The 13,024-nt window shown below is 38.4% G+C and overlaps 1 protein-coding gene across 17 annotated transcripts in view; it reads left to right on the forward strand.

Annotated features, from left to right (window-relative positions):
* Positions 1–13,024, forward strand: part of NCOR1 (nuclear receptor corepressor 1) — a 182,290-nt gene that overhangs the window by 104,952 nt on the left and 64,314 nt on the right. For 14 of the 17 annotated variants that reach the window (XM_012475068.3, XM_064378276.1, XM_012475072.3 and 11 more), the window contains 3 exons: positions 3,702–4,257; positions 6,984–7,113; positions 11,578–11,773. In XM_012475068.3, the coding sequence (XP_012330491.1) occupies positions 3,702–4,257; positions 6,984–7,113; positions 11,578–11,773 (882 nt within the window). The remainder of the gene's footprint in view (positions 1–3,701; positions 4,258–6,983; positions 7,114–11,577; positions 11,774–13,024) is intronic. The other 3 variants (XM_012475081.3, XM_012475077.3, XM_021674747.2) reach the window with 1 other exon arrangement.

A 13,024-nucleotide genomic window follows, 5' to 3' on the forward strand; every position in this document is an offset into this window, starting at 1 on the left:
AATAGTTTTTTGATAGTCTCTTGCTGCTTTTGTTTCATTCTATCTTATTTATTTTTACAGATGAGGTCTCGCTCTGTCACCTAGGCTGGAGTGCAGTGGCTTGATTGTGGCTCACTGCAGCCTCGAACTCCTAGGCTTAAGTGATTTTCCCACCTCATCCTCCCAAGTAGCTGGGACCATAGGCGGCATGCACCACCACATCTGACTAATGTACTTTTTTACTTTTTGTAGAGACAAAGTCCATTCTGTTTTTTCTTCCATAGCAGCTCAAGTAGTTCTTATAATGTAAATCAAATCTTGTTTCTTCTCTAGTCCAAATTCTGTAATACTTTCCCATCTCAGTAAGAATAAAGACTCAAGGCCTTACTGTGATTTATAAGGCTCTGCATGAACTGACCTTTGTACCTCTGTGAACTTTCTGCCACTCTTTTGTTTGCCTTCTCTGCTCCAACCATACTGTCCTCTTTGCTATTCCTGGACAAACCAGCCCCTACTTCGGGAGTCTTTGTGCTTTCTAATCCCTCTACCTGGAATGTTCTTCCCCACCATGTGCCCACAGCTCATTCTCTCATTTCCTTGAGTCCTCTGTTCAAATACCACTTTATTCTATAATACCTCCTCACCTACTTCTTTCTCAGGTTTGTTTTTTAGTCACTGCACTGATCACCACCTGATACATCACTTTGTTTGTTTTGAGACAGCGTCTCACTTTGTCACCCAGTGCTGACGTATAGTGGCATAAACACAGCTCACTGCAAGCCTTGACCTCTTGGGCTCAAGTGATTCTCTTGCCTCAGCCTCCCGATAACTGGGATTACAGGTGTACGCCACCATGCCTAGCTGATTTTTAAATGTTTTTGTAGAGATGAGGTCTTACTATGTGGCCCAGGCTGGTCTTGAACACTTGGCCTCAGGCATTCCTCCTGCCTTAGCTTCCCGAAGTGCTGGGATTATAGGCGTGAGTCACCACTCCCAGCCTATATCACATATTTACTGTTTATTGTCTATTTCACACTAGAAGGTTGGCTCCATGACAGCATCTGCTTAGATTTTTTTAAATTGCTCTGTCCCCAGTACCTCAAACAGCTCCCTGCACATACATTGTTGACACTTCATCATATTTGAATGAATAAAATAATGAATTTGTAGAAGTTTTTTTGTATTGCTGTAATATATAATTAAAAAATATTTTTTTTTCCCCCAGATGGTTTTTTAGGTTCTCACAATCATTCATGCACTTTATAATCCAGACAATATTTGAGTTACTGTGTGCCAGGCTATTACTTAAGTGATAATCAAAATATATGATCTCTGTTCTTATGGAGTTTATAGCTTAGTAGAAGAAATGACCAGAAATCATTCTAATAAATAAATGTAATTGTAACTGTAACTAGTACATGTGGTATCAGAACTACATTAGCAAAATATAACTTTGTTAAGGAAACCATGGAAGGCTTTCTTTCTTTTCTTTTTTTTTTTTTTTTTTTTTTTGAGTTAGAGTTTCACTCTTGTTGCCCAGGCTAGAGTGCAATGGCATGATCTTGATCTTGGCTCACTGCAATCTCCACCTCCCAGATTCAAGTGATTCTCCTACCTCAGCCTCCCAAGTAGCTGGGAACACAGGCATACCACACCTGGCTAATTTTGTATTTTTAGTTGAGACAGGGTTTCACTATGTTGGTCAGGCTGTTCTTGAACTCCCCACCTCAGGTGATCCAACCACCTCAGCCTCCCAAAGTCCTGAGATTACAGATTTGAGCCACTCACCCAGCCCATAGAAGGCTTTTTAAGCATGTGATGTTTGAGCTGATCACCTAAGGAAAAGTAGGTGAAAGAACCTTTCAGTAAGGGTGAATGGCGTGTACAAAGTCTCTGTTGTAGAAGATGCATGAGGCATTGAAAAAGCTAAAGGCCAATGTGACTTGAATTCAGAGATCTGTGTGCAAGCCAGAGAGGCTGGTGGGGGCCCACTGGGCAAGGCCTTGCAGGCTGTATCAGCAATTTTGGAACTTTATCCTAACAGTAATGGGGGTCCATTGAAAATTCATGCGAGACAGAGGGGGAGAGTGAGTTATTATGGTAAAATTTGGCTTTAAGATAACTCTGGCTTTGTTGTAGAGAATGTTCTGAAGTTGAATGAAGAGAGTTGGTTTTGGACTTGAGTGCTAGCTTTGAAGTTGAATGGGATTGGATTAATTCAAGAGAAATTTTTAGAGAGAAAATCAGTGAGCCTTGTCAAGGCAGGATATGGGGTAAATGAGAGCAGGGTTTAAAAGATGACTTTTTGGTCTCTGGTTTGTTTAATTGGATAGTAAACACTAGAAAAGAATCTGATTTGAGAGTGTTTATTACGGCTCTAGTGCAGGACATACTGAATTTGTGATGCCTTTGATATATCTAGATAAAGATGTCAAAAGCACTGAAAGTCTATTTATAGAATAATACAAACAATATGGGGAAAGATCTGTGTTTCAACATTAAATTAAAAATCTGTGAAATACTATTCTAGAGCCCCTGTCCAGTGTGGTAGCTGCTAGACACTTGTGGCAATTGAGCACTTGAAATTTGACTGGTTTAAGTTTAGATATGCAGGCCAGGTGCAGTGGCTCATGCCTGTAATCCCAGCACTTTGGGAAGCTGAGGTGGGCAGATTACCAGAGGTCAGGAGTTTAAGAACAGCCTTGGCAACATGGTGAAACGCTGTCTCTACTAAAAAATACAAAAATTAGCCGGGCATGGTGCCAGGTGCCTATAACCCCAGCTACTCAGGAGGCTGAGGCACAAGAATCACTTGAACCCAGGACACAGAAGCTGCAGTGAGTCAAGATAGCACCATTGCAATCCAGCCTGGTGACAGAGTAAGACTCTGTCTCCAAAAAAAAAAAAACAATTAGATATGCAGAATATGTAAAATACATACCAGATTTTGAAGACTTAGTACCAAAAAAAGGAAAAATAATCTTTTTATGAATTTTTTTGATATTGATTACATGTTAAAATGACTTTTCACACATATTGGATTAATTAAATAAATTCTACAAAATTAGCTGGGCGTGGTGGCACATGCCTGTAATCGCAGCTACTCAGGAGGCTGAGGGAAGAGAATTGCTTGAACCTGGGAGGCAGAGGTTGCAGTGAGCTAGATTGCACCATTGCACTCTAGCCTGGGTGACCAGAGCAAAAGCCCATCTCCAAAACATAAAATAAAATACATACATACATACATATATACATAGTTTAAATTAATTTGACCCATTTCATACTTTTTAAATGTGGTCATCAGAAAAATTAAAATTACAGATGTGATTACATTGTATGCCTATTGGATAGAGCTGTTCTAGAGTGTCAGTTCAGCTGGGTAAAGGAAATTCACAGGAAGAGGCTTCTAGAAATACACCAGAATGTCATCATTTATAGGAGTTTTTTTTGTTTAGGTTTATCTTTCTTTGTTTTTCAATTTCATATAAATTATTTTCAGACATTAAAAGCCTTTATGCTTTTAGTTTCAGAAGGTGAAGACAATTTGATCTTTCACTTCTATATTCTGTAGGAAACTTTAGCCTTCTCAATGGCTGTAAATACTCCACTGAGGTCATCAAAGGAGTAGAATTCATCCTAAACAACTACTTTCAAGCATGGTTTCTATCACCACCTGAAACATGTTCATTATCAGATTTTTATGCTATATCATTATCTTTAAGGTGCAGAAAATAGTTCTGATACAGAAAGTGCTCCTTCTCCTTCACCAGTTGAAGCTGTGAAGCCCAGTGAGGACAGTCCTGAAAATGCTACTTCTCGAGGAAACACAGAACCTGCGACTGAGCTTGAGCCCACTACGGAAACTGCACCCAGTACATCTCCCTCCTCAGCAGTTCCAAGTACAAAACCAGCTGAAGATGAAAGTGTGGAGACCCAGGTGAATGACAGCATCAGTGCTGAGGCAGCAGGGCAGGTGGACGTAGATCAGCAGGAGCACAGTGCCGAAGGGGGTTCTGTTCCTGATCCCCCACCCGCTACCAAAGCCGATTCTGTGGATGTTGAAATCAGGGTGCCAGAAAACCATGCATCTAAAGTTGAAGGTGATAATACCAAAGAAAGAGACTTGGATAGAGCCAGTGAAAAGGTGGAACCTAGAGAGGAAGATTTGGTGGTAGCTCAGCAAATAAATGCCCAAAGGCCTGAGCCCCAGTCGGACAATGATTCCAGTGCCACGTGCAGTGCTGATGAGGATGTGGACGGAGAGCCAGAGAGGCAGAGGTGAGGCTCGTTCCATAAGTCCTACCCTGTGCTTACTCGGTGGGTTGCTGACTGAATCACAGGGTGGTACTGGCTGTAGACATGGCTCCTATATAAATATTGGCAAGTTACAGGTAGTCTCTATGATTTTAATATTGGGCTGATACTATTCTGTTTAACCAAAAACAATTGCGTGATCATTTTGATGAAACAGATTATACATTTTTCTTACATCTGTCTTGTTATGTGTATTCTGTATGATAGCAAAAAAGGGAATTTCAACTAATAAAGTTGTGAATAATTGTTGTGCCTAAGGAGGCAGCAGTGGGATGTGGTGATGAAGGTGGAGGCTAGAGCCATTAAGGAGCTCCGGCTGCTATAAGACAATGCAGCCTCAAAACAAGGCCTTCTAGCCCCTACTTGTTAGATAGAAGAAAATACTGAAAAGAAAAACATGTTCAGTGTTCTGAAAATTTTTAGAAAGCATAATCTTAATGATAATTATGACCACTTTTTTGTAGCAGTTAAAATTTTAGATTGTTCATTTTTGTAATTTAAAATATCAGGTATAATGCAGATTAATTTACAAGTTTGTTTGTTTGTGATGGAGTCTTGCTCTGTTGCCCAGGCTAGAGTGCAGTGGTGCAGTCTTGGCTCACTGCAGCCTCTGCCTCCTGAGTTCAAGTGATTCTCCTGCCGCAGCTTCCCAAGTAGCTGGGGGACACGTGCCACCATGCACGGCCAATTTTTGTATTTTTCATAGAGATGGGGTTTCCCATGTTGGCCAGGCTGGTCTCGATCTTCTGACCTCTGGTGATCCGCCCACCTCAGCTTCCCAAAGTGCTGGGAGTGGTGATCTGCCCACCTCAGCCTCCCAAAGTGCTCACAAGTGTGAGCCACTGTGTCCGGCAATTTACAAGTATTTGTAGTCATTAAAGCTTAATTAATTATACAAAAAATGCATCCTATCTATGGCTTTTGTAAAAATCACAATAAAAAGATACATATTTTACAGGTATAGTTACCTCTTTATTTAATGTATTTTATTCCCTGGTGTTTCCTTTTCCTTAAAGTAAATTGAATCACCTATAATTTTAGTAGAATGTTAAATTGGTGCAAATTCTAGAAGTGAATTAGATTGAAACATCACTTAATCCAAACCCAATTAAACCCTGCCCTTTTTTTCTTTTTAATAAGAAAAAGGAGACAGGCTACTCAACAGATAGATAAATTATGTTCAAAATTTAACTTTCAGAGTTTGTCTTGGTGTCTGTATTTTCAGTTAATATCCAATGAATTTTATATCTTATATACTCCATAATGAGATTTGTTACTAGAATAGTATTGAACACTATAGTGCCTGATTTCTCAGAGTGTTTTATATAGTGGATGCTAGAATTTTCATCAACGTGAATCGAAACAAAGTAGACGTTCTGCTTAACTATTGGTTTACCAGAAAATTTGACTATCTTTTTCCTTCAGTTCAGAGTAATCTAGATTTTATTTTAATGGTGTCAGTCTTTAACTGCAGTTAACACAAATTGATTCAAACTCTGTAGTCCTTTTTAAAGCATTCTTTAATGAAACATCTCATCTAAAATTAGGATTATCTGTGTTTTGCACTGTTGGTTTTGGTAACTATACATGAAGGAAAAATTAGGATGGCAGTAATTTTAAATGCTAGACATCCTAAGAGGTGAACATGACAGTAGTCTTGAAATTCAAAAATTCCATGGAAAAATATGATGTTTTTTGACTGACACTGTAAAGTCTACACTGCTCCCAAATGATGGAAATAGCACTTTCAATTTTGTATATCTGTAATATCTTCTTTATGTAGTATGTGAATTTTTAAAATATATTCTAATTTTCTTACCAAATTATACATTTTTAAATGTTCACCTTCCCCCAGTGATCATGATAACATTGGGAAATATGACCAAACTCCTAAGATGTGACACTAGTATAAAATTTCCTCGAGTTTATATATTGGGCATCCTAAACTTGAGTGTAGGTATTGGAAATATCAGCCAGTGGAGTGTGAGATGCTAGGGACTATGGGAAACAGAGGAGGGTGTACTCATGTGAGTAGGGCAGCGACTGCTAGGTGCACGGTAGGTCGCTGCTGTGGGTGAGTGCTGATCCCATGTTGTTCATTCTTTCCATTTTTTATGAGAAGCCAGAGTCTGGAATTTTGGATGACATTTTCAATTTAGAAATTGTAGCAGCTTATTCAAATATTAAAAAAAAAATACTCTGTGATTCCCAATAAAATATCCTCTAACAGGTAAGTAGTTTTTAACCCATGTTAGGAGGTTTATGGTAAATTAGAACTGAACAGTTTTAAATGGACTTTGTTCAGATTGTTTTGTTGGTTAGATATAGACGATTCAGATAAATTTCAACCTGTAAGTCAGTATTAGGTTTCTTTTTTCTTTTCTTTTTAATATAAAATGCTTTGCAAATTTGCAAGTTTTTCTTGTGCAGGGGCTATGGTAGTCTTTTATCATTTCATTTTAGTACGTGTTCTGCTGAAGTGAGTACAATATTCAGTTTCTTTATCTGGAAAATCAGCTTTATAGGTTCCTTTTTCCTTAACTGTCCATATATTTTATACGGGTTAATAGATGTGTGTCCATATGTGCATGTGTATGTACATATTAACTTACAAGAAATTATGGTGATTGTATGTTTGAGTCTTAAATAAAAATGTATTCATTCATCTTTTTTTAAATCGACAATTGCAGAATGTTTCCTATGGACTCAAAGCCTTCACTGTTAAATCCCACTGGATCTATACTAGTCTCATCCCCATTAAAACCAAATCCACTGGACCTCCCACAGCTTCAGCATCGAGCTGCTGTTATCCCACCGATGGTAAGTTTTTATTGTGAGGAAGAAAACTAAAGTTGAAAAACAGGGACCTTTATAGAGATATTTCTTCTCTTCTTTAATTGGTTCTTGAAAAAAAAATTGGAGTACAAAACATAACATGAAATTAATCATTGTAACCAATTCTAAGTATACAGTTCACTAGTGTTCAATGTGTTAAGTATATTGACGTTGTTGAGAAAATGATCCCCAAGACTTTTTCATCTTTCAAATGTGAAATTAATTAAATAACTCCTCTCTTCCTCTTCCTGCTAGCCACTGGTAAGCACTGTTCTGCTTTCTGGTTCTGTGATTTTAACACATAGTTTAGATACCAATGAAATGTTTTGTACCACAACACTTACTATACCAAATGTATGGGTTTTTTCCTCACACTAATGAATTCTCCACCTTTTTGGACACCAGCTAGATTCCTACAGTTTAGTTCAATTTGGACACTGACTACCCTGCACAATTGTCTAATACCACTAGTGTAAAGGCTCAGTACCACAGGCTACCCCCATTTCTGATGCTGGTTCTATCCAGGTTACTCACACTTCTGACTAGGCTCCAAATTGGAGATTCCTCTGACTCTCCCCTTCAGGTTCCATAATCTGCTAGAATGCCTCAGAGACTTAGGAAAGTACTTTACTTATGATTACTTGTTCATTTTAAAGGATATAACTCAGAAACAGCCAAATGAAAGAGATGCATTGGGCAAGGTGTGCAGAAGGAGTGTGGAGCTTCTGTGCCCTCTCTAGGCCTGCCACCCTCTCAGCATCTCCACGTGTTCACCAACCTGGAAACTCTTTAAACCTCATTGTTTGGGGTTTTTGTGAAGGCCTCATCACATAGGCATGATTGACTAAATCATTGGCCATTGGTGATGGGTACATGAACTTTTAGCCCCTCTCTCTCTGGAGGGTTGGAGGTGGGGTGAGCTAGGTGTAGCTGAAAGTTCCAGCCCTTGCTGGGCATGGTGATGCCCACCTGTAGTACCAGCCCTGTATTCCCGGCTATTTGGGAGGCTGAGGCAAGAGGATTGCAAGTTCAAGCCCAGCCTGGGCAAAATATTGAGAGACATCCTACCACAAGCCCCAAAGAAGTTCCAGCCTCATGCCTTGTGGTCTTTTGGGCTCCCAGCCCTTATTCTGAGGCCATCTGGATGCCCCCAGCCAGGAGTCATCTTGTTAGCATACAAAAGACACTGTTACTGCTTTGAAAATTCTAAAGATTTGAAACAAAGAAAAGTCTTTGGAAGAGAGACCAAATAATTTTTATTGTATCACACTATGTTATATAGATGAAATTATACAGTATTTGTCATTTTGTGATAGGCTCATTTCACTCAGTATAATGTCCTCTAAATATATTTAGCACGTCCCAGAATTTCTTTCTTTTTAAAGGCAGAATGGTACTCTGTTGTATCTGTATGTCACATTTTATTCATTCATCCATTCATGGACATTTGGGTTGCTCCCACCTCTGGACTATTGTGACTAGTACCTCTATGGTCAGTCCTTGATTTTAGTACCTTGGTTTTTCTTATATCCTCCTTTGCTGGGCTTGGGTTAGGGAGTGCTAAGACATATGGGAGAGAAGGGTAGGAAGATGCTGACTAACTTTAAACCAAAATTTATATCCTTAGTGCATTGATTTTTCAAATGACTTGTGATGATTGATTGAAATGGTCATTTCCAGTTAAGAAAAAAAAAATTATAATGCTCTAGCCATAAATATTAGTAAGTCCTGTTTTTGTTTGTAACCATAGCAATAAGGAGCCATAAAACAGTAGTAGCATTAAGCATATAATTAGGTTTTGAAAATTTAGAATGAAGAGAGATTATGGCTAGCTCTAGTATACAATTTTAAGTGTAGTTTATTTTTATATTTTACCTTAATCTACAGATTTCAAGTCAGTTTTATTTACATTTTACCTTAACAATCTGTATAAATTTGACTCATTTTTGATACTAAATTCCAGTCTTAGGTATTGTTCTTTTCTTTAGTTATGTCCTATTTATTCAAATATTTAAAGCTCTTGCTTTATTCAGAAACACGTTTTTTGTCTTAAATAATAATTGGTAAAAAGTAGTTAATTATGTACTTATTACAAAAAGATCATTAAACATTTGTTCATTCATTGATTCATTCAAATGAACACTTATTGAGTGATTAGTTTAAGACAATGTTCTTCGTATTGTGGAGAATATAAATATATATCTCCTCTGATTTTAAAAAACTAAATTTAGGGACTGGTCTGCATAATAAAGCAGAGGCTGGGAGTGGTGGCTTACACCTGTAATCCCAGCACTATTGGGAGGCCGAGGCAGGTGGATTGCTTGAGCGCAGGAGTTCCAAGACCAGCCCTGGCAACATGGTGAAACCCTGTTTCTACACACACACACACACACACACACAAATACGAAAGTTAGCTCGGCATGGTGACATGCACCTGTGGTTGGGAGGTTGAGGTGGGAGGATTGCTTGAGCTTGAGAGTCTGAGGTTGTGGTGAGGTGAGATGGTGCCAGTGCACTCTAGCCTAGGTAAAAAATTGAGACACTGTCTCAAAATAAAACAAAAGCATAAAAAAATTACCGTAAAGGTTAAAATGAATTAAAATGTGATGCTCTGTTAGGTTAAAAATACTATGGATGTTTTAGAGAAGAGGGAGTATCTTCTTAATCAGCCTTAAAAAGGAAAGAAATTCTGGCATGTGCTTAACGAAGACCCTGCATAAGAAATAATATTTTCATTGGATCAAAACAGCTCATTTGGCTTTATAGCAAAAGGAGGAGAAACCATATTTATGTGTAAGACAAAGCACAAAGGCAAGAAAGTTAGGGGTTTTAGGATCAGTGAATAATACTACTTATGCTGGGGAAAAAACTATGGAAGTCTTAAGTTACCAGATTCTAAAAAAGTCAGATCTCTAGGGCATACTAGTGATATTTGCTATTCATGAAGTATTTAATCATGAACGGTGTTCTGGGCTATTTTTTTTTTTTTAAATACAAAAATTAACTCAAGTTTTCTGGGCTATTTTTTAAGTATTGGATAAAACATCTCGGGTTCTTTTCTTCATAAAGTCAGCGAGACAGAAAAGTACCAATTTCAAACTGTGGTAAATGCTGTGTACTGTGAAAGCAATGAACAGGCTGCAATGAGAAGGAAAACGGGGAGGGAATCACTATGTTTTATTGGATGGTTGTGGATGACCGATCTTAAGAACAGTCCATATCTGTCCTAAGAGAATGGCTATGTGAATGAATTGGTTGTGGGAGAGGAGGAGATTGATTAGTCAGGGATGGCTGCCAGGTTTCTGACTAAAGCACCTAAGGTTCCATGTCTAAAATGTAGAGCAACTGAAGAAGAAGAATGGAGTTTAGAAAATGGGAAGTTCCCTTCTTATTGTTAAGTTCTGAATTTCCCTGAGATATCACAAGTGAAGTTGTTAGGTAGGCCATTTTATATGAGTGTGGAACTTGGAGACGGTGTCTTGAGGAAATATAAAATTTGTGAATCAATAACCAATGGATGGCATTTAAATCAACATAAATGGATGTTATCTGCTGGGCACAGTGGCTCACACCTGTAATCCCAGCACTTTGGGAGGCCGAGATGAGAGGATCACTTGAGGCCAGGAGTTTGAGACCAGCCTGGCCAACATGACGAAAACCCTTCTCTACTAAAAAAATAGAAAAATTATCTGGGTGTGGTGTTGCACACCTATAATCTCAACTACTTAGGAGCCCGAGGCAGGAGAATTGCTTAAACCTGGGAGGTGGAAGTTGCAGTGAGTCAAGATTGCACCACTGCACTGCGCTCCTGGGCAACGGTGAAATTGTGTCTCAAGAAAAAGAAAAAATACATAAATGGATGTGATCCCTGGTGAAAGAGAGATGAGGGATGGGACCTAGGGCCAAGCCACGAGGGACTTGGCTGCCATAAATTAGAATCAGACAGATGTGTTTTAATTTGATTTTTGATTTCTCTTATTACAACTTGTGTGATTTATATTGTGATCCATTCTGAAAGAAAACTAGGTCTCACTGTGTTGCCCAGGCTGTAGTGCAATGGTACGATCTCAGCCCACTGCAACCTCTGCCTCTTGGGCTCAAGCTATTCTCCTGTGTCAGCCTCCTGAGTAGCTGGGACTACAGGCGCACACCATCGCACCCAGCTAAATTTTTGTATTTTTGGTAGAGACAGGGTTTCAACATGTTGGTTAGGCTGGTCTTGAACTCCTGACCTCAGGTGATCTGTCCGCCTTGGCCTTCCAAAGCACTGGGATTACAGGTGTGAGCCACTGCTCCCTGCCATAAGCATTATTCTTGAAGATTACTTGGATTAAAAATTGATAAAATTAATTCAACCAGTAATATGACAGAAATAAGCATTACTTGTGACAGATGGCAGTTATCACAACATTGGTCGTTGGCATATTTAGATTTATTTTCTTCCTGTAGGTATCCTGCACCCCATGTAACATACCAATTGGAACCCCAGTGAGTGGCTATGCTCTCTACCAGCGACACATTAAAGCAATGCATGAGTCAGCACTCCTGGAGGAGCAGCGGCAGAGACAAGAACAGATAGATTTGGAATGCAGAAGTTCTACGAGTCCATGTGGCACATCCAAGAGTCCAAACAGAGAGTGGGAAGGTAGGTAAAGAGAGCTATCACCACAGATAAGTTTTATGAAGGGAAACAAAGCTAAACCCAAAAGTAGTGTCCTTTGTGCTTTGTCGGTTATCAGCTTCCCAATTGATTGTTGTATTTGTCCCTAGGAGACACAGTTCCTTAAATTGACCTCAGTTAAGCTATGAAAAAAATGTTAGTATTATTAACTACTAAAGGATGCCAGTAATATTTTTAGTAGCATTCTAGTTAATATGAATTTTCTGATATTCATCTTTATGCTGGAAGTCATTATAAATAAAGTCATGCTTTATGTTCCATTCATCTGAATTTTCAGAGTAAGTGAGAATTGTTGTCCCGTCCTTGAAGCAAATCACCTTCGAATATTACACTGTAATATTCACATTCTCTGGTAGATGAGAGACACAACTTTGTGTAGTGGATATTCCCAATCAGACGCTGGCTCAGCCTTCACCTTGGCATTTGCCAGCTGTGTGGCCACAGGCAAGTCACTTAACCTTTCATAGCTTGAGTTTTCTCATCTGTAAAATGAAAATAACAGTACACATCTACCTTGCTGGGGTTGTAAAGTTAAGGAGCATTTGGTATTGTTATATAACACATGGCTCTGCACTATTTTATGTATAATGTAGTATGTTATTACATAGTAATTAGTGTATTAGTATTGCATATACACAGAATTAGTAGCTACTATGGAGGTACCTGTTTTCATTGTTATGTCACTGTTTTTATTTCAAGTGATAGATTTGAGTTGGTGCATTGCTGTTTTAGTTTCTTTTACTTTCTTTAAAAAAAAGAAGAAAGGAGTGTTTTTAAGTTTTAATACATTCTTCTAACATGGTTAGAAGAATTGGCACATGTTTCTGGTTAAGAGTGAGTTAATAGTCTACTTGTATGCTACAGTATGCTTAGAATATAAGAATACTGAAATAGTCTGAATGATTGAGAAGATCCTTTGTAGTACTTTATGTTGCTAAGTAAGAGCTTTTAGCTTTACAATGCCATGCATTCCAAGGGCTATTTAATATAAAATAGGAACTGTGGTACTTAACTAATCCTGCTGACTCTCTGCCCAGATTACACCAATAATGAGTTATTAGTTACATAACACACTGAAACTCTTATGTTATAGTTTTAAGTGTAAACTTGTTAATCTTTTAAACATAAATCTTGTGTTAGGAAAAATGTGAACCAGAATGTTAATGTCCAGCAGGGAATATAATAAATGCTAAATGAATATTTCCTTGAATGAAG

The sequence above is a fragment of the Aotus nancymaae genome, unplaced genomic scaffold (assembly GCF_030222135.1).
Source record: "Aotus nancymaae isolate 86718 unplaced genomic scaffold, 86718_ANA_hifiasm-v0.15.2.pri h1tg000018l, whole genome shotgun sequence".
Taxonomy (NCBI): Eukaryota; Metazoa; Chordata; class Mammalia; order Primates; family Aotidae; genus Aotus; species Aotus nancymaae.